At 36.3% G+C, this 27,710-nt stretch overlaps 3 protein-coding genes across 5 annotated transcripts; 1 reads left to right on the top strand and 2 right to left on the bottom strand.

Moving 5' to 3' along the window:
• Positions 1–19,099, top strand: LOC6651445 (peroxidase). 3 transcript variants are annotated; one of them, XM_047009870.1, is made up of 9 exons: positions 1–64; positions 16,441–16,613; positions 16,672–16,896; positions 16,955–17,115; positions 17,182–17,977; positions 18,043–18,199; positions 18,264–18,633; positions 18,689–18,794; positions 18,863–19,099. In XM_047009870.1, exons 2-9 carry the CDS (start codon positions 16,441–16,443, stop codon positions 18,969–18,971), a joined length of 2,097 nt encoding a protein of 698 aa, XP_046865826.1. In that variant the 5' UTR covers positions 1–64; the 3' UTR covers positions 18,972–19,099. The 3 variants fall into 3 exon arrangements, with proteins under 3 accessions (XP_046865826.1, XP_046865828.1, XP_002072893.1); XM_047009872.1 differs by lacking the exon at positions 1–64 and adding an exon at positions 14,656–14,734; XM_002072857.3 differs by lacking the exon at positions 1–64 and adding an exon at positions 15,514–15,661.
• Positions 5,386–7,052, bottom strand: LOC6651618 (adenylosuccinate lyase). The gene is made up of 2 exons (XM_002072858.4): positions 6,893–7,052; positions 5,386–6,806 (listed from the first exon to the last, which is right to left on the bottom strand). The coding sequence occupies exons 1-2, from the start codon at positions 6,971–6,973 to the stop codon at positions 5,442–5,444; spliced, it is 1,446 nt and encodes a 481-aa protein (XP_002072894.1). The 5' UTR covers positions 6,974–7,052; the 3' UTR covers positions 5,386–5,441.
• A 3,908-nt stretch (positions 19,100–23,007) lies between the features above and the next one.
• Positions 23,008–25,722, bottom strand: LOC6651444 (collagen alpha-5(IV) chain). Its single transcript, XM_023180635.1, has 4 exons — positions 25,692–25,722; positions 25,396–25,629; positions 24,953–25,339; positions 23,008–24,403 (listed from the first exon to the last, which is right to left on the bottom strand). Exons 1-4 carry the CDS (start codon positions 25,720–25,722, stop codon positions 23,028–23,030), a joined length of 2,028 nt encoding a protein of 675 aa, XP_023036403.1. The 3' UTR covers positions 23,008–23,027.
• Between the last annotated feature and the right edge of the window lie 1,988 nt (positions 25,723–27,710).

Genomic DNA, 27,710 nt, shown 5'->3' with positions numbered 1-27,710 from the left:
TAAATAGCCGCGTAATAACTAACTAGCAAGAATCCCAAAATAGAGAAAGGATACAAAGGCTAACGTAAGCAAACTAAACTATGTATAAGTATTTCAGAACTTAAAGTGACTTAGCTACTGACTTCCGTTTGGGTTTAGTCCTTTTAAATAAATGTTGAAAAATCATCCTTGGTTTCTTTTTATCCACTCCGTTTTTAAATGGAAAGACCAAGCTGTCAGCATCTAAAAAATTGGCAGTTAACCCGTTTTTAAACCTTTTCAAATAGCAAACTTAGACAACTTCACATATTCAAAAATATATAATATATCGTAATTGTTTATAGTTTTGAAAAAAAAACTTGCAAGTGCGAAAATCAAGGTTCTTTTTTTACCTTTAGTAAATTAGTTTTATTAGCTTCCAAATTACTTAAAAGAATAATTTCCGTTGAATTTGTTGTTTTATTGAAGTTAATTTTTTTTCAATATTGCTGAATAGGTAAACAATTCAAGCAACATATATATTTTATTTGTTACAAATTTAAATTGACTTTTTTACACCCTAATATGTTTGAATAGAAGTTTCTCTCTAAGTCCCAGTTATTAAGTAACACAAATCTCAAATAAGTAACATGGCTGAAATGGTCCAGACATAAGTTCAATTTGCATGCAGAAGCGAAGAAAAGAAATTAATTTAACTAGCTCAGTCAATTAGAAAATAAATAATTTTAAAAAAAAAACCATTCTAAAATTAAGGGATAAAAACACAACCGAGAACTTTGAGAAGTATCCTCCATTTCGTTTTAAAATATTTTGATTCATGAAAAATGTTAATATTTTCATTTTTTTTATTTTTTGAAATGGTTCAGACATTTTGCAAACTACAAGAGAAATATATAAATGAAAACAAAAACAAAAACTCAACTCATAAATACAATAAACTTGGCCCACAAGAAGCTCACAAGTTTTCTTACATATATGTATGTATGCACATAGTATATATTTGCCATGTCCGAAACGGAATTTCTTGCATGCAATTGTTATTCATATAAAATTGTATAAATTTTAGAATTAACCAATTACTACACTAGATTACATGGTTGAAAACTAAGTATTTTTTTGGTGGGAAGAAAACGGAAATTATATTATAAATAGATAAAGATCCATCTTGGTTGTAACTTGTTTCTGTCTACTTTTATATGACACACTCAATGGGGACAGTACGTTAATTTGGGAATATGTATTTTCTAAAACATTTTAATACTACTTAGTCGTTTGCAAAGTGTCTAGAAAGACTTTACTGAAAGAGCATATATTTAAAATGTAGAATATCATAAACGAACAACTACAAGAAATAGAAGTAAATACATAATTATATTTATTTCATGTCAAAATGCTATTTCAGTTTAACTTAGCGTCTAAATAATATGATCTTTCAATTGTAAATGTAGATATATTTCGAAAGCAAATCATTTCGAGCATTTTGAGTAGAGCAGAAAAAGTTTTGAAAGTTTTGGTTGAAAAAGCTTTAGGTACATTTTTAAACTAGCCCTGAATCAATTGATAAAGGGCAAGGTATACATTGTAAAACGAATAAAAATAAAAACAAAGTTTGCGCAGTTTAATTTACCTTTCAATTTGAGGGCAAAATTTGCTAGCTATGTTAAGAAATGGGGTAATTCAATATTTTGGGTACTATTATTACCTTTTTTATAATTAACATACATAGCTTAAGACAACGAACTTGATTAAGCTAATTTAAATTAGACCAACATTAAGTGCAGTAATTAACAACTTAATATTTACCGGTTTTCTTTTGGGCCACTACTTCAAATTGCGTATTTAAATACAAATAAAAGTCAAATGTTTGTTAAAGACCTCCTCTAACTGTCTCGGTCTGTCTGTCGGTCTGTCTGGCTATGTTTCTCAAAGACCGACCCGCAGCACCAACAATTGTGTTGAAAATTAAAAATTGTTTTCATTATACTCGTAAGTAAGGCAATTATTTTAAGATTTCAAAGCAAATGACCTTCATGAACAGTTGTATTCGCTTTTTCTGTTAATTTGCTGGCCGTTATACTTACATTTGTGTATAAAGCAAGTCGGTCGGTTGGTCGGTTGGTCGCTTGGTCGTCTGATGGCAAGTTACGGTGATCCGTGGTAGAGACTTCGCTACCAATGCAAACCACATGGGTAACCTTCTCACCTCATCGGTCTGAATATGTAGATGTGTGCCTGTACCTGAACTTGTACCCCTGCCCACTTGAATTTGAATGGTTTACTTTGGCATGCGGTCAGCAGTTTACGCCATTTAATTGGACACGCCCCCTATCCTAAGATCAACTCAACATTGATGTCAGATACAAATCAAGAGTCGACACCACCAGCAGCAGTGAGCTGTGAGATCATAAATTATATAGTCGACATAATCGAGTGGAATGAGATATGTGGCAGGTGGTTTTCAGTCTTCAATAGAACCTCGAACGATCGGCAATCGATTTGCCTTCAAGAGTGGGGCAACTAAGCCGCGTTGTTGGCTGTTTTCCCCCCGGTTGGTTTACTTTCTCTCTCACTTGGAATCTTAAGCCAGTTATGCAAACGCAATGGCTAATAGCAACGCACACACACACACGTTTATATCATAAATCCAGTCATACAATTTTACTATCCAATAGTTTGATGACTTGCCATTCACCATTCAGCTTTAAAATTTCAGTTTTACTGTTTGCACTTGTACTCCAAAATAAACCCCCAGCCCAGCTTTATGATCTTTCCGGCTCAAATGGTCCATGTTCATGGAGTCTATATGTAAATGCCTCTAGACAATCATATCTTTACATCCGTATAGCTGAACTCACTCAATCACACATAAAATTAATTTATTATACATATTACTTGTAACTAAAAAGAAACTAAAACTTAATTAGAGCAAAGCCGTCTGAAGTCACGATACATCAGGGAAGTTCACACAACAATTGCAAATTTGAGGTTTTTGGGAAACAAATACCAGTGGGATGTAATTGCAATTACCCAGGAATAATGCCAAATGCCAAAAATTAATTTGCATATAATTGAGAATAATTACTGGTTTCCAATTATATAAACTGAATCTATAAGGACTGCGAATATCTGATGATAATCAATTCGATTCGACACTTGCATATATCTCAGATTCGTTAAATTAGACGTTAATTATTTTTGGCCAACTTCGTGTCTGGTGATTGCCAAGATTGGTTGGTGGGTGGGTGGATAGGGGCTGACAACATGCGATTATCGGAAAAGAGGCGTTTCTAACAAATTGCCCAAGAACTTCGCTAAAAATGCAATTAATTAGTATAAATTGCCTGAGCTCATGAATTAATTACATAATCAATTAGCTAAATAGTTTAGTAAGTAAATAAAGAGGTGGAAAAGCGAAAATAGGTAGAAATAAGTTTGCGTGAGCCAAGTGTTTCTTCAAATTCTTTGAATACATTGAAATTGTCTTCACATGCAATCGAGTTGCAATGAACTGACATGATTTACTGGCAATGTCTCTTCATAACTATATGTATTTCGCTTTGGCAACAGGAAGAAAGCGATGGCCATGATACAGAGCATGTCCAACCAGTTTCTACAATTTCACTCACTGTCATCCACAGCCACTCGCAACGATTTCAAAGTCAAGGTCTAACAGACCACAAACGTACCGAATCTTAATCAAAGCTGAATCCAAAAACAAACAATCAATGGCCAAAGAGTTGCCATAATTGGTGTCGATTACAGCACCAGTTGTGCCTGTTAGTTTTTCCAAGTAACACTTTCAGGTTTCCTCGATGACGATCGAAAACTGATCTCGTCCATCTGAAAATCTGCCTGAGATCAAGGTCGAAACAACCGATGTGTGCAGATTATTCCTGCAGAAGCGAATATAACAGCAAATAAGAGACAAACAAACAAAAGATACTCATTATTTGTCGCTGCGTGTCTTTGCCACTTCCGTTGCCATTGCAATACCCAGTTGGCTCTTTGGGATTTGTTTTGTTGGATTTGCTCTGGTTGGCATTGTCATTGTCGTGACGAATCCGGACGCAGCCAATTGCATTAAGATCATCATCACTTTGATACTTAAAGTTTAATTGTCTGCACTGGAAAAACATGTGAGTTTGTTGTTGTCAATATTCAACGTCACCGTAAACCAGGTAGCATATCATAAAAAAGAAAACCATTGTCTTTTACATGAGCACTGAATGTGTAATTCGTGTTAATTAGACAACCTCCAGTTTATGTACATCATGTAGTGGTTAATAAATTACTTGGAGATGTTTTTTCCACTAAATTCATTATTATATAATGCTTGGATCATAAACCACAAGTAATAGAGATTACTTGATTACCGAAAGACACTTTGCATCAAAAGACAATGGTAAAATTTGGGAGAAGTAAGTAAAAATTGTTGTCCAATCTTTCCATTGGATTCTATAATAGACCGTTCTGGAATATATATGGGGGTACAAAGAGTTAAAAATTGTACATTTATTTTGTTAATCATATCTTTTCCTTAAATATATCTGCAGAGTGATCTATTATAACTTCACTTTGAGGGCTCCACTACGTATACGTGATAAATTTTATGTATCCCATAAGTGTTCCCAATGTTGGAATTTTCAACATGTGCAGCTTAAAATACAACATTATAAATAAACCAGTGTCAGGTACAGCATTTGAATTATATATTTAAGACTATTAGATTCACTTAGAAATGCTTCTAACTGGCAGTTAAATAGCTTAAATTGCACTTTTTGTAAACAAAAATTGATGTCATACTAAAGATTATCCAAAAGGAATGCTGATTGATTTCAATTATTTATGCAAACAGGTTTTCAATTGAAACTTCTTGCTGCTCCAAATTGAATGACAATTTTAACCAAATAGACTCATTAACAATGCATTTCCGAAACGAAGCAATTAATAGCAAACAATGTCAGCAATAAATTCAAATTCTAATTCGGTATGCAACATTTTTCAGAAGCTCCGCTCGGACATGCAATAAAAGTCATGTTATATAATTAAAAGTAAGGCAAAAGAACTGTTTTGGGATTGTCATGGAACAGCATTGGGAGTCGTGATATGTCAGTCGGGGGCTGAGATTGGTTGGCGAAAGGCAATAACAATGTGTACCGCCGCCTTGGGGCAAGAGCGTCAATCCGATAGCCAAGTTTATTGTGACTGTGTGGTTTCTAATTGTAAATAGGAAAAAAACAAAAAAAAAATCAGTGGGGGCCTCAGCTGGCAAAGATCTCGACCCCCAACGATTGCAGCGATAACCGCAAAAGTAAACATTGCATTGGCATTGGTTGCTGCTGTTGCTGGTTCTGTTGTTTTCCCAGATAGACTCTCAAAACTGATTAGAATTGATTTTATTTCACATTTTGTATTTGATTTGAGTTCATTTATTGAACGATAAAAAAATAAAAGTCTAGCTTTCAAATGCTAAGTTGAACATTCTGGACACTCTTGAGGGCATCCGCATAGCGGGCAAGCACTGGATTCACTTCGTCGGCAATAAATTCGACCACCTGGTCACTGGCCCGGCCAGTAAAGGTGCGAGCATCTAAGATGTCGTCCAACTGATCCAGAATGGGTGCGAAGTAGGGATCTTTGCGAACGCGTTCTACCAGATCATTATCCTTGCCATGCTGCTTCACTTGGGCTCCCGCCTCTTGGGACAGCACACGAATCTTCTCGTGACAAACTTGACGATCACCACCAGCCTTCACCATGGCCATAATTATGTTCTCCGTCGACATGAATGGCAACTCTTGGGCGATATGCCTTTCAATTACTTTTGGGTAGACCACCAGACCCTGTGAAATGTTGAGCAAGGTGAGCAAGGATGCGTCGGCAGACAAAAAGGCCTCGGATAGCGTTAACCTCCGGTTAGCAGAGTCGTCAAGAGTCCGCTCCAGCCATTGGGTCGCATGTGTATTGGCAGCATTGCTAAAAAGCGAAATAAGGTGACGTGCCAGAGCACAGCAGCGTTCCGAACGCATGGGATTCCGTTTGTAGGGCATGGCCGATGATCCAATTTGTGTGGTCTCGAAGGGCTCCTCCAACTCCTTGCGCGAGGCCAAAATACGCAAATCGGAACACATCTTGTGTACGGTGGTACCCAAACTGGCCAACGCAGAGACAATCTCGACATCCACTTTGCGAGAGTATGTCTGTCCGGTTACAGCATAGGGTTTGCTGAATCCAGCCAGTTCCGTTACCAGTTTATCCAATTGCTTCACTTTCTCCCCATCGCCATTGAAAAGTTGCAAAAAGGATGCTTGCGTGCCGGTTGTTCCTTTGACACCACGGAAGCGCAAATCCTCCAGGCAACGTCTCAGGGCTCGTTCATCCATTAGAAGATCCTGAATCCACAGGCAGGCCCGCTTTCCCACTGTAGTCAACTGTGCTGGCTGCAAGTGGGTGAATCCCAATGTTGGCTGTCCTCTGTAAGTCTCTGCGAATTGCTTTAAACTCGAAATTAAAGCCGCCACACGAGGCAGCAGCAGCTGCAGTGCATCTCGCAGAACAATCAGATCTGTGTTATCGCCCACATAACATGAAGTGGCCCCCAAATGGATAACTGGCGCACCAATCGGACATTGCTTGGCATAGACATGCACATGGGCCATCACATCGTGCCGGGTGAGCCGCTCCTCTGCCGCTGCCGCATCGAAATCGATATTGTTGATTTCCTTCTCCAGCTCTGCAATCTGCGCTTCACTTATCTCCAGGCCCAGCGATCTCTCCGCCTTAGCCAGCCATACCCACAACCTACGCCAAGTGGAGAATTTGTGCATCTGGAAAACGAGAGATTTGTGGTCCAGGAATTGAACTGTGTTTTGCGGTGGAAATCTAAGCCGGTCTAAAAGGCGGCTACACTTACATCACTGAAGAGGAACTGCATCTCTTTGCTTGCATATCGTGTGCTCAGCGGCGACTTATACCCTTCGTAATTGCTTGCCATTTTGCCAATTTATATTCCGCTTTCCGCTAATCACCTGTTGCTGCTGGAATTAAAATGAAAATTCTTAATTTACAACTCGAACCTCGTGAGTACAACTCGAACATGTCTGCGCACACCAGTGTTGCCAGAAATTTAGAGTCACATAAGCTAGATTTAAGGAAAAAATAAGCTAGAATAAGCTAAATATTTAAAAAATATCAAAGAAACTAACATCGGCTATGTCGAAGTTTATATACCCTTGCAGTCCTTTGTTTTCTGCAACTCAATTCATCAATATACAAACAAAACAATTTTACTCTCTATTTTACAATTTGTTCTTCTTCCCTCATTCCCAAAGCAAAGCAACGCACGCATACACTTACAGTTTATGTAGCGTTGCGTCTGTGTGTGTATGCATGTACTCTGTTGATGACGAAAGACGTAGTAGACAGCAAGCAGCGCTGCCGGCAGAGCTGGGAGCAGAGCCGATTATTATATTGACTGTAACTTGTGTCATATTTATCCGATCACATTTTGGGATCTGGGGTTTTATATCCAATATTATCACATATGTAAATTTCATAGCATACTCTAATTTTTATGAAAATGTTTCTTCTAGAGCTATATGATATAGTGGTCTGATCCTGATGGGTTTTCCCGGGTAATAAAAAACCCGGAAAAAAATTTCAGCCCGATAGCTCTTAAGACGGCTGAGTAAAACGCATACGCACAGACGGACGGACAGACGGACATGGCTATATCAACTCAGCTTCTCATGCTGATCAAGAATATATATACTTTATGAAGTCGGAAACGTCTCCTTCTGTGCGTTACAAACATCTGGACAATTTTATAATACCCTCTGCAAGGGTATAAAAAATCTTTATGTAGAAATTTTTCTAAAGCCGTAATAAGCTTTTTGAATTTTGAAATAAGCTATATTTTAAGATATAAGCATTTTAACTACTTTCCAATCTATTTCATTTTGAAATAATCCAGATCTAGCTTAAAATAAGCCAAAATGGCAACACTGGCGCACACACGCACAAAATACCAAAAAACAAGTGTTGGGTAACCATCGTACAAATTGCGTTTAACAACTCTCATTTTTTGAATTCAAATTTCAAAATGAAAATGAATCTTGAAATGCATCTATGTATAACTTCACAACGACTACACCGATTAATGTTGGTCTTGAATTATTTGTGGTATTCCAGGAAAGATTTAAAAATTGATTTCTATATACTCCCATGATCGGTTTGTATTTTATCAGAGGTATACATTCATCTCCGTGATGCTGTAAATGATGATGACATACATATTTACATATGTAAGTAAGATAAGGATCAGAGTACCAGATGGGCAGCTCATTAATTAGGAACGAAGCCAGTTAACGTTTCGATCTATTATATGGATATGGATGGATTAAATGAAGGGAACGCGGCTTGTCCACCGATGACAACACTAACTGAACTAAATTATATACTCAATAATAGTTATTTGTGAGTATTTAAAGGGATTCAAGAATGGTTTAAAATCACTATTTTGTTTACTTGATGGCAGACAGCGGTTGAATGTACAACTTCACCAATTTCAAAGAATGGGTGGTGAGAGTGAATAATGTGAAAACAAATCAAGTTTGTTAAATTTCTAAGCTATTTGTTAAATTCATTTAGGTACATGAAGTTTTGACTTTTAGGACAAATATTAGACTCTATTGTAAAAATAAACAGTTCTACAAATTTTGGTAATGAAGGTAAAGTTGTTCTTTCAACTTAAAAACGAATCCTAATGATCACTTTTGAATTCGCTTGGAATTTGCTAAAAATATATCTGCAAAAGCAAAACAACACGGTGGTGTATGCTAGTTTATAATAATTGTGGTTTGTTCTAGTTTTAAAATACAAGTAGACAAGCTGGCGGTCAAGTACATTATATGTCGCCTAAAATTTGAGAAACAAGTTCTGCTATTTTCATAACTAATAAGTTTGAATCCATTGCTCAATGTACGCACATAAAAATAAACCACAGCAATTTACATCCGTCCAACTTTTTAAGAAAACGCTTGCAATTACAAAGTATTACTTGAATCTTAGAGAACTGGTTTACCAATTTTGGCACATGACACTTAAGAATCAATTAGTGAATCGTAACTGGCAAATCTAAATTACATTGGCAATGTGTGAAAATATACAAATCTTGAAGTCAACATTTTTTAAGGTTTGACTTCTAAATTGCTGCCAAATTCGCACCCAAAAAGAAATCGATTAGATTGTAAGTCAAATCGAGTTTAAGTTGTCCAACAAGTTCAGCAAAATGTTATGCCTGACTCATGTGACTTCCTTTAGTAACTTGGAACCGGCATCGGCCCACACCTTGCTGAAACCACATGACTTTTGGACGTCAGGAGACTAGTAGACAACGCAACACATTGGGAGCAAATCGATATACATAAAAAGCATCATTGAGTTGCATAAATTTTAATCACAAAAAGTACATATATTTTGTAATTAACGTACAGATCTCAGAAGTCGATAGTCGATCGAAATTGCGACATATATTTTTTGGGAAACCTCAAAAATACCAGAGCAAACAAGACAAGCTGCTTTGATGGCTTCTCATCTACAATTTAAGGTGCTTGGCGCTTTGGACACTTTCATTTTAAATGGCCATTTCAATTAGTATTAGTATGAATTCGATTTGTGTGCACACCACGTCGCAGTTTTTTCATGCCTTTACCTTTTGCCGCTGCATTGGCATCAGCATCGAATTGCAATAATGTTGTATATACCTGAATTCGTTATCTTATATGGCAAGTGGTTGGGACCAGTCTGCCAATAAATCAATCATTTTGTCATCCATTTCTTTTCCATCTATCGTGGACTATTTTACACTTTAATGATCACCAAATGCTTTTGGATATGAATTCGTTTTTAATTAGATGTCGTTAAAGTTGTAAAAAATTTGCTCGCATTTTCCCAATATGTCCATTACGCTGACCAAATCTAACCGGTCTTCCCTAGGGTAAATACTTTATTACTAGACAGTTGTGTATTATATTGATTTACAAATATATTACAAGAATGCCGAAACGCATGTAAACTCAATCATTGCCCAGATGCCCACAGGCACTCCACCTTATACTGAAATGCAAGAGACATTTCTTAAATATTTTAAATAGTAATAATATTAATGCAAAAACTTGTTTTAATATAACATCTGCCCAATAAAGCAACAAATTACAAATTTATTGAAATTATTCCATTTTTATTTCTTCTTTGCCTAATATTTGGCATAAACCTTCTCCCTTAATAATTATTTATAAGTTCACAAGCTGGAAAAAAACAAATTTCAAATACATTTAGTTGTCATTGAATTAAAAACAGTGAAAAAATTAAACTATCTTTAAGCTTTATTGTAAAATTTGCCACACCTTAATGTAAAATGGCGGTTTTAACTATTTTTTTAGTTTCTCAGCAATGGCTGAACATTAAGTGTTTTCATTTTTAAGATCGAAAACAATCTTAAAGAACTAAAATTTTTACTTACATTATATACATAGTTTATACATTCTTGATTTTCGAAAGATGTCTTTTATTTTGGCTATTTCAACATGTTGTTTTTAATAGTCACAAGTTTATTTATTATGTTGAGAATAAAATTGATTTTTTCACGGTTATGTGATTTTGACTTTCACAGTCTAACGCGTATTGAGCAATCTATATATACATATACATACATACATATCAATTGAATTTTTAAAATTTAAATTTTTTATTAATTTTGCTTTCAGCAAAGTCGATTGTTATCAGTGGTTTTCTTTGTTCTATTTATTGTTGGATTGCCATCTAAGGAATTGGGCACAACGTTGATACGTTGTTTATACTGAACTAGTTAATATACATATGTACACACAAATAAGAAAAAAAAACTATATTCATACTTACATAAAAAAAAAACTGATATTTTGGTAGGTATACTTCAACACGGTAATCAACCGCAAGACACAACTCAGTTTTTTTTTCTTTCAATGGAATTTCCTTAGTTTTTTTCTCTTTTTTCACTTAGCATTTCAACGTTTTGTTAGCATTCTGCATATTTTAAATGAAAAAATGAAAGAAATGAACACATCTTTCGTTGTGACGTAGTTGCAATACTCTATTAAATGGTAGACTATATGATAAATCGATTTGTTTTGAGTTCATAACAAAATTTAATATTCAAGTGCTGGCAAATCCTTTAAAAAGTATTATTTTAAATTAACACCATTTTTTGAGAAATAACTTTAGTTAAAAAATTTACATTTTAAATATGTGGAGTTTTAAATAGATTAAGTTGAAATAATTTTACATCAAAATTTTGACAGAATTGATTGAAATTATATGGTTTGCGTTCAAGTCATTCAATGAAAACTTAACAATCAGGCTGTAATCTCACGTGCTTTTCTTTAAAATAGACAATACACCCGTCAAGAAAATGTATTCAGCAAATTTTGAGTCATCTACGACTCACCGATATGTTCAGAATTTTCGAATAACACCATTTAAAGGTTCATCTATCAGTACTATTTCCTTCCACTGTCTTGCAATCATAGAAAAAGGAAAAGAAATACCATTTGAACGCTATTTGGAGAAGTACAATAACATCGAGCAGATGCCTAGTAACCATAAAGTGGTTTGGCCCTCAAGTAAAAATACTTTACTATGCATGGCTATGGTTATTGGATACATTTATGAAAGAACGGAAGTAAGATGAATAAGGAAAATGCTTTAAGCGCCGGTGTTAATCACATCTACTAAGAGATCAAAAAGTCACAAGGCTGATGGCACTATTGGAATGTGGACTTAAGAGGAAAATAAAGGACTTCAAAACTTTAATAAAATAAAATAAAATAATTTAAATTTATATTGATTTATCCGTTTCTATGTGACAGATGTGAAAGCCAGATGTCGGTTAATAACATTGGAATTGTAAAGAAAGTAAACTCCAAACAATTACAACACTGCGCCAAAGGTTTTGCAAAGATATGTTGATAAGACTGGCATCTCGACGGTGATCGATATATTTTTTCCAATAACCAATGGAAAGATGGAAAGACGAAATAGACAACTAAGTCGCAAGCTTTCAAGTGAAAGAAATTGATAAAAGCCGAAGGCTTGAACCTTCTAGACTAGTAGCAGTAGCAACAAACTAGTGGGACCAATAGCATCCACGCAAATAATAAAGGGCAGACAGGATTCTCTCTCATTGTGAAAAACTAAAGTAAACACAATAAATCCAATCCGATGATCCACAACGATCGTTGATCAATTTGATCACAGATCTTTAACGTTAAATTTTGACATGCACATCAAAATATTAGAGTCGGCGCAGTCATGACATGTTGATAGGACTGGCAGCTCAATTGTTATCAATATATGTACATTTTTCTCTGACTAATGTGGAGAAGTTTTAGGTTAACAAACGAAGTAATTGGCAATCGTGCAAACGAAAAATTGCCGAAATTGTTCTGTCACTAGTGAAAAGCTGAAGAAACCACAATTATATTTCTTACTATGCATTACTATTGGTTATTGCATACATTTTTGAAAACATACATTTTTATAAAATATCAAAGAAGCTAACTTCGGCTATGACGAAGTCCTTGGCAATAATATCTTTTCATTTTGAAATTTCTTTCCCTGCAACTCAATTCATCAATACACAAACAAAACATTATTTCTCTTTTTACTAAAATTATTTCTTCTTCTTCCATAGTTCCCTAAGCAAAGCACGGCACGCATACACATACATTTCATGTAGCGTTGCGTCTGTGTGTGTATGTATGTGCTCTGTTGATTTGATGATGACGTACTAGTCCGCAAGCAGCGTTGCCGGCAGCGTTTGAACCGATTTATATTGACTGTAACTTGTATTTATCCGATCGAATTGAAATTTTGAGAAATTTTTGTTTTATATCCAATATTATCACATTAGTAAATTTAATGGGGATACTCCAATTTTTATGAAAATGTTTCTTCTAGAGCTATATGATATAGTGGTCCGATCCTGATAATTTTCATACTTGATCTGCTCTAGATAATAAAAAGCACAGGAAAAAAATGTCAGCCCAATAGCTTTTAAGATGGCTGAGTAAAACGCCCAACTATCTATCTCTCTTTCTTTTGATGCAAAACGCCGTTAAGTAGGTAAAAGGGACAAAAATTCGCCAACAGGCAAGCAATCAGAAGACGTAGTAGGTAAAAAATATTTAAATCTTGAAATAGTTTTTATTGAAAAAAACCCTTTTACCAAAAGAAAGAGAGGGAGATAGTTGGGCTGTTGAAAACACCTCTTTAAGAAAAAAACACCTTTTTTGCAGGGCAACGAAGTCTATCTATTTTTAATCCGATGATGAATAATATCTCATTCGGTTGTTCGGGAAATTTAATTCACTATCTTTCATAGTTCAAGTGTAGTTATACTTTAGTGTGTGTTAGTGGCGTAAAGTGACGTCAAGCAGAGAGACCAAAAAAATACATACAAAATTGAATTTTTTAATTGGCTCAAAAATGGACCCTGGGGCCAAATTGAAAATTTGTAGTTTATCTTAGTTTTACTAGATCTAAAACTTGTTCTTTGAGTCCAAAGGTGTACGATCAATTTTACAAATTTTGAAAATGTGTCTTTTTTTTCCCGGGTCCGAACTTGGGGGCTTTTTATCAAAACCCATTTAAAAAAAAACCATTAGAGATATGGCCACGAAATTTACAGAACATCATCTTAATAGAATAACCAATTGAACGTTATAAATTAACATATCAAAACTTTTCACCAACATTAAGTAACAATCGAATAAAATCAGAATTTAAGGTAAAAAAAAATGAAATTTTTTGCCGCCTGTATGTAGTTCAAAAAATTATTTTTTTTATATATTTCAACCTATTTAAGTCGAAAAAAATTAGGAAAATATTAGAATAAAAAATTAATGAACTTTAATTTGTTTATTAGTTTGGGCTTAGCACTTTCAAAATAAATTTCAAAATTAATTAAATGAGAATCCGGTCTGCGTACTGGCCAGTCTATAATAAGAACAAGCCAGTTTAAATACTAAGGTTCTGTGAATTTTACTGTGTTTTTTGGAGCACTATGCTACTGGTAAAAGAATGTATCATGTCTTAATCTTAAGCACCTCTAATTTTAAAAAAGTTTAATTTGTTGTTCGTGGCGTACTATTGAAGGTTTTTTTTCATGAATATCCAAATTCAATAATATAATATTAAAAATTGTATTTAATTGATCATGATGCATAAACACGCATATATATTAACATACACAAACATAAATAACACAAACAATTGAAATGCGATCAGCCACTTATGTATGTATGTGTGGCCTGACCAGCAACGTGGCATTTTATGCGCTTGGCTTAAATATATGGCCTTAGCATATACATACATACATATGTATGTACAAATATGTATATGTATGTATATATGTACATGGATACTACGCTCTCCCGCTCTGTCGCTGCTCTTAGCGACAGAATTTTATATTCATAATGTATTTAGACTAAACCTACTTCATAATTTGAAATAAAGAATCATTCGATATCAAACCTCGAAACAAAGCAGAAGCTCATATTAGTATTATTATAAAAAATTAAAAAAAAACTATTCACCACAAAATGTTTAAATTTTTAGAGAGGAATTATTAACTTAAAGACGTGAATTTTTTTGATTTTCATTACTTCTGCGACGTTTTACAACATTCTTCCTCTTTTATTGCTAACCATTCGGGAAAGTAATAAATACATATAAAGTTTGCTTAATACATAAAGTTAAAATTAGATTGTTTTAATTTCGTTGTAGGCGATATTTATATTATAAATTTAGTTAATTGTTTGCAACGCAGAAAAAGAGACATTGCCGATCCGATATATATACATATTCTTGATCTGTGTGAATCAACTTCACGATACTGAAATGAAACTGGGTTTTTAACCTTTTTATTGCCAAATTGAGATTAAGTTTGACAATTCGTCGGATCTAATCACTATATGTATATATACATAGTTGCCATAGAAACTATTAATCGTTATGTGTCAATTTGTTTTTGAAAAATGAAACTTATTCAAGGAAATTTATTTAAGCAATTAATGATTTTGAAAGGGCTTCGCATTACAAGGGTGCTTGAGCTTCGGCGCAGCTTTTATTTTGTTGATGTAATTTCTGATCGATATCAATTTTGTTTACAATTCGCCATTGCTCATTAGTCATAACCAGATGAATGGTAGTGACCCTGACATGTTGTGTATTTCTACTGTAAGAATTTGCTATTCCTAATCGTGATTGCTATTTCATTTTAATTGAAATAGTTCGACTAGACTAGACATCGTTTCTTGACCACGTTTGATTAATCTGTTGGCCCGCTTTAGTACTGAACCCTAGAAAGTGTTGCGGTACAGTATGGGACTTATATATAAGTTTATATACAGCAAAAAACAAGAAAAAGAAAAAGACTCATGGCACTTTGACACGAATTTGAATTCGAGTCCGTGTTGCTGTTCGGTCCATTGTTCTGCGAATCATAGCCACAATTAAAACATCGACACAGTTGGCAGACATAGCGAGACTTGGACGGATTGGATTTGCATGCAGCTGGCATTTTTGTGCACAGAGGCAAAGGTCTGAACCAAGTTGGGAATGGTGGCACTCAGTTTTGCGGAAGGTGGGTGGGGGAGCGACTTTTTTGGGGCGGTACTGGGAGCCTAGAGGCTGAGCCATTATGTAAACTCGGCTATTAATGCCGTTGTCGATTCAGTCTGTTTACATAAGTAGCTTGCAAATTGGTCGAATGCCTCCTATGAGATACAACATTTCACGCTTACATTGTAGTCGCTGAGCATGTACATACATACATTGTTTATGAATTAATTTTATTGTGTTCGGAGGTTTTTCGATTTCAAGTCTTGTGACTAAATTCTGTCAGCCTTAGACTGTGCAATAAATATGTTTAAAGCGAAATGTCGCAATAAATAATAATGAATGCACACCAAAATGGTGATGAAACCAGTTGTGACCATAACAAAATTGTAGAAGTTGGAGTTTTAGTTGAAGTCAGATCCAGATCGATCGTCGAACGTTGCCGTTTCCCTGCAAGAGTCTGTAAAACGTTCCACTTGTAGTTCATGTTTGTTGCCGGATTATGCACATACATACATGAAATGTGTCCACAAGAGCTTGCCAACATGCCAACAACTTCACTCCACTTCTCTGACCACGATTATGTAGTCAGTCTGGTCGGTTTAATGGTGCCAAAGCCAAATGTCTGGCATATGCATTTAGATGTGGATTTCTAGGCCAGTGGAGGATAACAAAAAACAAACAAAAAACCTGTAAAAATGCAGTACTGGAGTACCTCTCTGTGTTACCATATAAAGAATTTTGCACATTTTACCAGCTTTAATCAGTTTAAGCACCTTTTTCGCTGTTGTTTTTTGTTTTTAGATGGGCTGCCTACGAGACATCCTCCTACTAGGAATTCTTGGCCTCATCAATAATGCAGTTGGTGTTAAAATTTCCACCGGATATCATATTGTTCACAACGAACCGCATCAACCTTATTCTGGCTATCATGGGTTTCAATATTTAAGTGGCGCTCCTTCTCAGTACATCATTGGGTAATTCTCCAGCCCACCTTACAACTATTTTAGCTAATCTTTTCCATCTATTTTATAGGAATAGTCTATCCCATGGAGCACCGGCTAGTTCACCTGCTATCCAAAATCCGTTCACACAACCAGCTGCTGGCCCTGCACCATCGGCATATGGACACAGTTTTCCCACACCTGGCCAAGTGACATGTGCAAATCCACCTGCCATATGTGAGAAATCCGCATATCGAACTCTAGATGGCTCCTGCAATCACCTGGAGCGTCCTGGTCTTGGTGTGGCAAACACAAAGTGAGACACTTAAACATTTCATTTGGTTTTGTTTAGTTAGCAACTAAATTCTTTATAGATATGGACGACTTTTGACACCCAAATATGCCGATGGATTATCGGCACCGCCGCGTTCCATCAGTGGAGATGAATTGCCCAGCGCTCGCTTAGTTTCTTTGGTAGCCTTTGGCGAGCAGGATGTTCCCGATCCGGAGTTCACACTTCACAACATGCAATGGGGTAACATTGCGGCGAAATGTGGGGTCAATAGAAGTTCATTTTATTCTCTTTTTCTGTTTACTTTAGGACAAATTATGACTCACGATATGAGCATGACGGCCGGAGCTACCCAATCGAAAAAGCATCCCACGCGCTGCTGCACTGATGATGGACGACTGATTGGACTGGACACAGCTCATAAGACATGCTTTGCAATTATTGTGCCACCTCACGATCCAGCTTATGCCCAAGTCGGCACCGAATGCCTCAATTTTGTGCGCACCCTAACAGATCGCGACTCTAGATGTCAATATGCTGGAGGGCCGGCCGAGCAACTTACCGTGGTCACCTCATATTTGGATCTCTCATTAGTATATGGCAATTCGATTCAGCAAAACAGCGATATCCGAGAGTTCCAAGGAGGTCGCATGATAGTGGAGGAACGTAATGGAGGAAAATGGTTGCCATTATCACGTAATGTGACCGGAGATTGCGACGCGATTGACAGCAGTGAAGTCTGTTACCGAGCTGGAGATGTGCGTGTTAATCAGAATCCTGGTCTAGCCATTCTGCAGACAGTCCTATTGCGGGAACACAATCGAATAGCTGATGGTTTGGCTGCATTGAACCCGCACTATGATGACCGCACTTTGTTCCAGGAGGCACGCAAGATCAATATTGCACAGTATCAGCAAATTAACTACTACGAATGGCTGCCCATTTTCTTGGGGGCAGAGAATATGCTGAAGAATCGTTTGATCTACAAAGCCCCAGGTGGCAGTTATGTTAACGACTTTGATCCCAATATTGATCCATCTGTATTAAATGAACATGCAACGGCTGCCTTTAGATATTTCCATTCTCAGATCGAGGGCAGATTAGAGTATGCAAACTTAATTTTTGATGGCCTACATAGTCTTATATTATTTGGTAACCGTTTATTTACAGCCTTTTGTCTGAATTGCGTCAAGTTCTTGGCTCACTAACACTCAGTGATTGGTTCAATCGTCCTGGTATTATTGAAGTTGGTGACAACTTTGATTCCCTTACCCGTGGTCATGCCACGCAACCAGAAGAATTGACTGATATCAACTTTGATAGACAAGTATGGATTTGTTTATATTAAAAATGTTTTAAGCCTTTTAATGATTTACAACTATCTCGTACAGATCAAGCATTTCTTGTTTAGACGAAACATGCCATTCGGTTCCGACTTGCGATCTCTGGATATTCAACGAAACCGCGATCATGGACTTGCATCCTATAATGACATGAGAGAATTCTGTGGCCTGCGCAGAGCCCATTCTTGGGAGGATTTCGGTGACCTGATTAGCCCTCCAATAATTGAAAAGCTGAAATCACTTTATGCTAGCCACGAAGATGTGGACCTAACTGTCGGCGGTTCCCTAGAGGCTCACGTGGCTGGATCATTAGCGGGTCCCACTTTCCTGTGCATTTTAACGGAACAGTTCTACAGAACTCGTGTGGGAGATCGATTCTTCTTCGAAAATGGCGACAAACTCACCGGTTTCACTCCAGGTTAAATGGAATCCCATTCTTAATTGCAAGTGATATTAATGTTTTTGACTTACAGATCAATTGACAGAGTTACGTAAGGCTAGTATGGCACGATTGCTCTGCGATAATGGCAACAGCATTTCCTCAATGCAACCTCAGGCATTTAAAACGGTTTCTGCATCGTAAGTATAGAATAGATTGTTGATGAAAATCGTTGATAGAGAGTTGATAAAATATTTATATTTCTTAGAAACCCAATTGTGCCATGCTCACATATCCCGCAAGTTGATCTTACAAAGTGGATTGATCAAAAGCCATATACTTCTGCAGATCCATCAATACATTATGTAAAGAAGTGATCCAGTTTCATGGCGAAATCGGATTTGTCATTAACTAGTTGAAAATATAATAACTTTTAGCATAATCGTATAAACAATGTAAAAGCGGTACCCATGTATTATATCATCCATAATGTACATAAATAAAACCTTCCATATAACTCCTTTTTTCTACAATACAATGACTCAACTTTCTGAAAAAGCAACTAGATTAAAATGCTAAAACAAGCTAAGACTCTAAATTGTCCACCCACGTGTATTGGATCAGATATCAACAGATATATTTTACGTTAAATCGACTACTATAGAAGTCCCAAAACATAAAAAAACTGTACAAACTAGAATCCGATTGAATCCAGAACAGATGTAATGACGAAGAAAGATTAGTCAGTACGTTTTCCAAAAGTTATTTTATTCTAAAAGTTGAACACATTCTTAGTCTATGGATACACATATATGTATTATAGGGAGAGTAATAGTATACACATTCATACATATACAAGGGATAATAACGTAGAGTTAATAATGTAAAGTTATTTTAAGGGTTAGTAAATTTTAAAGTATATGTATTATTAGTAGAAAGATGTTTTTCTTTTGGTTCATCTGGTCAGACAAATTTTTTTTCTCTTTTTGTTTATTCTTGTCACCTGTTATCCCTATATTATTGTTTTCACGTATTTCTCTTACTATTTATGGTCCTGAATAGTTACTTTCTAGTTTATGATCTGTGGCATTTAATTACATAATTACACACACACACACACACACATTATAAAGAGGGTGAATTATATCTATCCTGTTTTTTTTGCCAAATACTAATTCGTTGGGGCAATACGTCCCAGTCATTTGTATCGACTGTATCGATTGTATCGATATTTGCTTATGCTTAATTTCTGTGTTCTGTTTCAATGTCCGGTATGAACGTTTTTATTGGACCGTGTTTTAGAACTGTTATCTTTTATCTGATATTGGTATAGCAACTAGATATTTTAAAAGGACACAAATTATTGTGACTGAACATTTGTTAGCATTTTCAGATCTACATAGGTAGTAGTGTCGATTATTACTTTATCAAAAGTATGTACTATTCGGTGTGTCTGTATTCGTTATAGTTAAAGTTGTTGACATCTGACATTTTTGCAGCTGACCAGGAACTTGGCTATCAGTTCGTTTATGTCATGGAATTTGCCGTGCTTCATAATATTTTTGACTTGATTATTTACACAATTGTTAGTCAGGGCATGTGTAGCAATTGAAAGTGTATACTTTTTCGCTACTTCAACAGTGATACCATCATGTATAAAGGCCTTCCAGAGATTTGGTAAGCTGTTCTACCTCTTGGGCGTACTGGCTTGCTGTCTTATTTCTCTGTGGCAGATTATGCAATTTGGCAGAAATGGTGGCAACAGATTCTGTTGTTACGTTTTGAGTAAGGCGTTTAATTATGGCTTCTATTGTTTCGTCAGTGGTTATTAAATTTCTAGCGTAGCCTTTAAGTTTTGTTTTGATTAGGCACACTGCCAATTTTTCATGGGCAGTGAATCTACCAAATTCAGTGCGTCAACGAACCTCTGAAGGCTTTCAGCTTTGCCGTCAAACTCCCAGAGTTTGAGGCTAGCATCAAAAAATCTGTAACCGTTTGTGCCATGTTTGTATTTTGATATATTTAATTTTTCGGGTTGTTTGAGATTAATTGGGTTTGTTGGAAATATTCTGAACTTACTCGTGGCTCTTACTGATCTATTGGCGATCTAGATTCATAAGACATTATCTCAGTTGGGTCATCCAGTATTACTGAAGCTTCCAAATTTGGTATTTGTTTGAAAGCAGTGTTATGGCTTTTGAGTACACTTATTGCCCTTGTTCTGTAGTCCTGATAGAACGCGTTTAATACCTGTTTTATGCCCCGCTTTGTTCTAATAGAGCAGTGTCTATTGATCTGCAAATGGTTTGTTATTGCTTTGGAATGATTGGCTACTGATTATTGGGATGGCATTTACAAGAGTTTGGCTAAAATTTCATCACATGTAACCATATTTTTGTTTATGTATTGTTTTTAGTCTGTTTCTATGATGTCATTATCAAGGACCTCAATGATCTCTACGGTATGTTTAATGTGATTGTTTAGACCTCTTTTCTTTTGAACAACTAGGAACATTAAATCCCGTGTGAAGAAGGTCCTTGAGGTTTAATCATGTGGGAAGAAGCTCCTGGAGAAGCTTCCTGTGACGTACTTTCCTCTCCTGGATTTCCTTTTGAATTTCTTTCTGTGTGGTCCCTCGTTTCGACACACCTCAAATACTTTTTTTTAGTAGAGCAGCAATTAGAGCACATCTAGATCCTCTTCTTGGCCCAATTGAAGTCAAACCGGCAAGGTCATTTACCACAGGCGGTTGTTTTTGGGACTTGTGGTTTGTTGTGCGTTTGTTCATTTATTGTTGTGCTTCGTTCATTAGTTTCGTTGAGATTAGTGACTTTGTTCACTTCTAAAAACCTCAATTAATTCACTTAATATCGTCGGTTTTCTGGAGTTAATTTAATAGAAATAATTATCCAATTTGGTCATCTCCTTTGTATTTCTTAATTGGCCACAGACGTCTATTTTTTTTTTTTTTTTTTTTGAATTTGCTTTTTATTTTCGTTTTGCACAACATAAAAAAATCTTTTTGTTACTAGTCCGAAGATAGTCCCTAGTTTGAAATTCAAGAAAAGATTATTTAGACTGGCACGACCGTACTGTTTGAATAGGTTTCGAAAAGTGATTTTATTAAAAGAGTTTGAACCGTTCTTAATCTATGGATACAAGAAAAATTGATAGTAAATACACACATATTTACATACGTATGTACATATGTATGTATATTTGGGCACTTGATGGCCAAAGTGATGGCTCAGCGTTCTCACGGTGGCTTAGCTCGTGCTACGCGTATGCACAAGTACATTGTACATATGTACATATGTATATATGTATGTATATATATATGTAAGATGTGTGCTGGGTTGCTGGTCGTTTTTGTAGCCCTGGCGAATAAGAGAAGAGGCAGAAAGTTGGCGAGAGTCGAGAAGTAGCATCGTCGGTGAAAAGTTGTCTGCGAGTGAAGCCGAAAGTCGTCGGTAAAAATAAGTAGAAAAATCAAGTCGCTTTAAAACGTTGTATTTAATTAAGCCTAATTTCTGAACCCTATTGAGCTAATATGTTTTTGTAAACTGATATAGCATTAAAACTCTCTATTTGTTTTTATACAAATAAAACCATTACATTCCATTACATATGTATATATATTTATATATGTATGTACATATGTATATATTTATATATGTATATTTATATATGTATGTATGTATATAAATATATATATACATATGTATGTATATAAGTTGATACTCTTGTATCATTGTGCATACTTATAATTGTTTGTATTTGCAACAAAGTGTTACAAGTTGAACTATTTGTATTAAGTGTATTTATATACACGACACAGGATGTTCAAATTAATTTTTTTGCCATTGACTTTAGTAGGCGAGTGATATTTTGGGATAAAATACCTCTTACATTAGCTTCGAAAACACTTAAACAAAAGTTTAACTTACCCATATACTTTATGGGGTCATCTGACTAATTTAACACAAAATTATTGGGCTAGGTTTGCCTAGATTTGGTTAAAAGGTTATTAATGTTATTCGTATTTAAAAATATTTATGTGGGCTCAACTAATTGATCACATTTATTTACAACGATTTTGCTTAATATTTCAATCAAAAATTCTAAAAATCTAAAAATCATCTAAAGAAATATAAAAAGTTTCTAATAGTACAAATTTACTGAAAGATTTAACAAGTTTCTTAAACCAGAATTTCGGTATACATACATAGTTGCGTAATCAAAAAGTTGTATATCATGCAATTTTTGTAATCCAAAATATTAATAGGAACTGTATTAGACATTGGTATTATCTACCGCCAGAGCTATCTTTTTGCACTCGTGGTATGGACGAGACATTCCACTAAGAAATTGAACGTAATACGGAACTTTTTAACGATATTAATAAAAAACAGCTTTGCAAATTTCGTGTCTTTTTATTGTCTCAATTGTGTGTCAATAGCATATATGTGAAATGGATTCCGAGGCGTGCCTATGGCCAAAATAAGTGGTCGATTGTTGCTTCGCTCCTCAACCCCATAGCTCTCCATAGTTGGTGTAACTATATCCTCAATAGCATTGTCGGTGTCATTTTGGTCGTCTGTTACCGGTTCCTTTTCCGACTCTGCCTCTTCGTATTCGTCGACCTCCAGATTATTATTCTCAGAGATTACGTTCTCGACATCAGGCAAATCTCCTTCCACGGGATCTAAGCCAATTTCATCAAGCGCATTTTCGATGTTCTCTATCTCGGATTCCACTTCAGCTGGTTCGGGAAAGAAGTTTTCTTCATTTTCGTTTTGTTCCAAGGAATTCTCGTCAAAAAGGTCATCAACTAAATCTATCTCAACATCTGGATCATCTCGTGGACTTGTGCCTTTTTCATTATGATGGCCTTCACCGTGAGGCTTATCGTGAGGCTTATCGTGAGGCTTTTCGTGAGGCTTATCGTGAGGTTTTGCGTGAGGCTTATCGTGAGGTTTTGCGTGAGGCTTATCGTGAGGCTTTTCGTGATGTCCGTCGCCATGGTGCCCACTCGAGTGCGGTTTTTCACCATGATGTCCTTCGCCATGTTGTCCACTCCAGTGCGGTTTTTCACCATGATGCCCGTCGCCATGGTGTCCACTCCAGTGCGGTTTTTCACCATGATGTCCTTCGCCATGTTGTCCACTCCAGTGCGGTTTTTCACCATGATGTCCTTCGCCATGTTGTCCACTCCAGTGCGGCTTTTCACCATGATGTCCGTCGCCATGGTGTCCACTCCAGTGCGGTTTTTCACCATGATGTCCGTCGCCATGGTGTCCACTCCAGTGAGGATTTTCGCCGTGGTTGTGATGACCTCCTCCGCTGTTGTGTCCTCCATTGTTGGATCCTCCGCCGCCGGGGAAAGGGCCACCCGGATAGCCACCCGGATAACCGCCGCCCGGAAAACCTCCTCCCGGAAAACCTCCTCCCGGATAACCTCCCGGATAGCCACCGCCGGGATAACCGCCGCCTGGATAACCGCCGCCTGGATAACCGCCGCCCGGATAACCCGGATAATTGCCGCCTGGATATCCGTGGCCTGGATGATCGCCGCCAGGATACCCATGCCCAGGATAACCGTGGCCTGGATAGCCGTGCCCGCCTTTGTGATCTCCTCCCTTGTGATGTCCTCCTTTATGGTTTCCTCCTTTGTTATGATGATGATCCCCTTTTGAAGGCCATGGCAGAGGGAAGGGTATGGGGATCCATGGAATTTGCGGTGGATACGGAGGAGGCGGTGGCGGTGGCGGCGGATACGGTGGCCGTGGATCTGAAGGACCAGGAGGTCCTAAAAAAATGTAAAATTTATTGATTTAATCTTTAAAACCACAGGAATCGTCCAACTTCAGCCGAAGTTTGTACATTTTTGCACATTTTTATATCTCTCTTGGCTTAATAAACATCGCTGGGAACGATGAAATCTGTACACAATCTTAAGCTCGACGAATAATATAACGGTAATGTCGTCCAATCTTGACAAAACTTGGCATAGCTAAAGATGTTACAGATATTATTGCACAACAAGTTTTCAATTTGCTTGAAAAAGGAAGATCACTGATGGAAGATCTTTAATGAGTAGATGGGAATGGGATCGGTTTCTATTTGTGAAATACTCTACAAGCCAAGAAAGGGAAAGAGTACAATTCTCAATGTCATTCAGTTTGGAAAACAGCCGAACCCTTTGAAGTTAGTATATTTTCCATTTCTAAATTCTTTGATTGTCAAAAAAGATGTATTCCAAAAGGTTAGGATGGAGAAATAAAAGACCTACAAAAATGTTGCCTCTGCCGTTTAAACTTGTCAAGCAGAATAATGATTGAGATTGAATAATTCTTACCTGGAGGTCCAGGTGGCCCTGGTTGACCCTTAGATTCATGATGATGATGTCCCTTGTGCGAGGGAGGACCCGGGATAGGAACAGGATATATAACAGGAGGAAACGGGGGAAAAATTGGGGCAGGAAAGGGTACTCCAGGGGAAGGATGATGATGATGATGGTGATGATCCTTGGGAGGTGGTGGACTTGGTGGAGGCGGTGGACTTGGTGGTGGGTGTGGGTGTGGGTGGTGATGATGATGGTGAGGTGGTGGTGGAGGTGGAACAGGAGCCGGTATGCCGGGTGGACCTGGCAATCCAGGAGGTCCAGGCAATCCTGGATAACCCTTATCACCTTTGTCTCCCTTTTCACCTTTCTCACCCTTCTCACCATTTCGTCCCGGTTCGCCTGAAAAATATATTTTCACTTAGTTCCTGCAACAATTGCTGAAAATATTCGATTACCTGGAAGCCCTGGCAATCCTGGTGGCCCTGGAGGGCAGTTGCAATGCTGTATTGGTGGTGGGGGTGGTTGATGTGGATAATAATGATGAGGTGGTGGTGCTGGGATCTTATATATAACCTTTTGTGGGGGCGCCGGAGCTGGCGCTGGCGTTTGAATCGTTGCCACAAATCTTCCCGTTTCCTGTTCAGCCTTTTTGCCCTGTGCTCTGCCGCTGAGACTGACTACTGTCAGACCTTATAGACGAAAATTAGCCATTATTTAGGATAAAGATAAATGGATTTGCTTTATCGCTTACTCAGACAGAAAATCACTATGGGCAGCTTCATGGTGAAAACGCATCTGATGCCTTTCTTTCGATACTCAATGACATTTATACCAAAAGACGAGACTGCTGGAGAACGATATGCTTTTGAATATTTTAAATAAATCACTTTCAATAATCTACATTCTGGAAAACCGTTATATCATGACCATTGAGAAATCTTGGCAAATCTTATACAAATAAAATCCAAAATTCAACTTGGTCAAAATGATGTTATCTCTCGTTATTATTATTATAACTTATGGAAATCAATGCTAATTCAAAAACTGGACCGTCCATTGACGTATTTGCAATGGCATGTAAAGGGGGTATTCTTTTTGGCCAATGCCACATGATTGTTAGTCGACAGCCAAGAAAGTCCACAAAGAATCAATAAAACATCTTTTTTGTTTTCTAATTGGTTATTTCTATTAACATTTTAACACTTTGAGTCGCGCGCCAAACATCTGATTAACCCGAATAAGCGCCAAGAATGAATACAAAAGACCTCAAAGTCAACGAAAGTGTAAAGGGTCTTTACACTGACATATTATGTAATCATTTGCTTTTAGAAATATTATAATTTGTCTAGTTCAAAATGCATATTGACCCCTTTATTATCGATTGAACTTTCCCAAGCTATGACTAAGCGAAGATATTGTTGATACTTTTTATCGTTTTTCGCATATTGAACCAATGGTTGACCCCTCAAGAAAAAAATAGTTTAAATTAAAAATATTAAAACAAGTTGACTGTTACTGTTGCTCTAACATAAGCAAATAATAATAAATAAATGAAAATCGTCGCTATTTAATCCAGAAAATAGTAGCGAAAGATATATGATGCATACATACATATGTATATAGTTGTCACAGGCACAATCATAATGCAAAATAATTTATTTACAAGTTTTTAGGTAATTTTCGATGTTCAGTAATATATTTTTGGATGTAAGCGCAAAGATTAAGATCAATTTATTTCAGACTGTTAAGTGAATAATTAGCGTTATGATCAGAAACCGTTAAATTTAGTAGTGTTAGCCTTAACGACTAATTTGAATGAACAAGTATACTGAGCCAGTTTTTACTTACTTATTGAATCACTTATTCAGTCAGCTTACTGACTCACTTGTTTATTCTGTACTAACTTTATTGTTTATTTTTGGGGACTCTGATCTGTTTCTATACTCCTTTTGAATGGGATGAATGTAAGTAGTCGACACTTTTTAATGATCAAAGCATCTTTGATCAGAGATAAAGCTTAACAGTTCATATTGTCAATTCAATTATCATAAAATTAAGAATTAATTTAATCAGATATGGCTTTTAGCTTATTTTAATTAGATAAATCATTTTCATAAAAAAAACAAGGAAAAAATCATTGGTATAAACTAAACTACTAGATCAATGAATAACTGAGTCATTGAATCAGTGAGTTACGAAGCCAGTGAATTACTGAATGAACAAGTAAGTGAGTCAAAAAGGAGCATGTTTAGTGAACCTGTTCACTCACTTACTAAAGGGAGAAGATCAATTTTGTTCACTCACTCACCTAACACGAGTGAGTAGATAGAATCCATAAATAGATATCTATTTGCAATGGAGCTACAACAAGTTTACAGGGTATCATTGCAATTGGCTTAGCAAATAAGGAAAGAGCTGATGGTCGATACTATAGAAATATATTTGTTGTATTTGAAATTCTATTCTATTCAAAAAAATGCAACTTTTGTACATATTTTTGGCTTGTAAATTAGTCTGATTCTGATGAAAATAGATAGGCGTATGCGAATACTTATGCATTATTCTCTCTTTCAATTCTATTCATGACTTAGGTAAGAGTTTACTATATGGGTTGTGTTTCTTATGTATCTTAATGTAAAGTAGCCAGCATTCGTCAAAAATAGAACTAATTAATTATACAAAGAATCAGATCAATGCTATAAAAGTCTCGTAAAAAGTTTTTTTTTACTTGTGTTAGAATTACTTGTATAGTAAGTTGAACAGTTTAACA

Source organism: Drosophila willistoni, chromosome 3R (assembly GCF_018902025.1).
Source record: "Drosophila willistoni isolate 14030-0811.24 chromosome 3R, UCI_dwil_1.1, whole genome shotgun sequence".
Taxonomy (NCBI): domain Eukaryota; kingdom Metazoa; phylum Arthropoda; class Insecta; order Diptera; family Drosophilidae; genus Drosophila; species Drosophila willistoni.
Note: the sequence above shows the minus strand (reverse complement) of the source record. Positions and strands in the feature narration are given on the sequence as shown.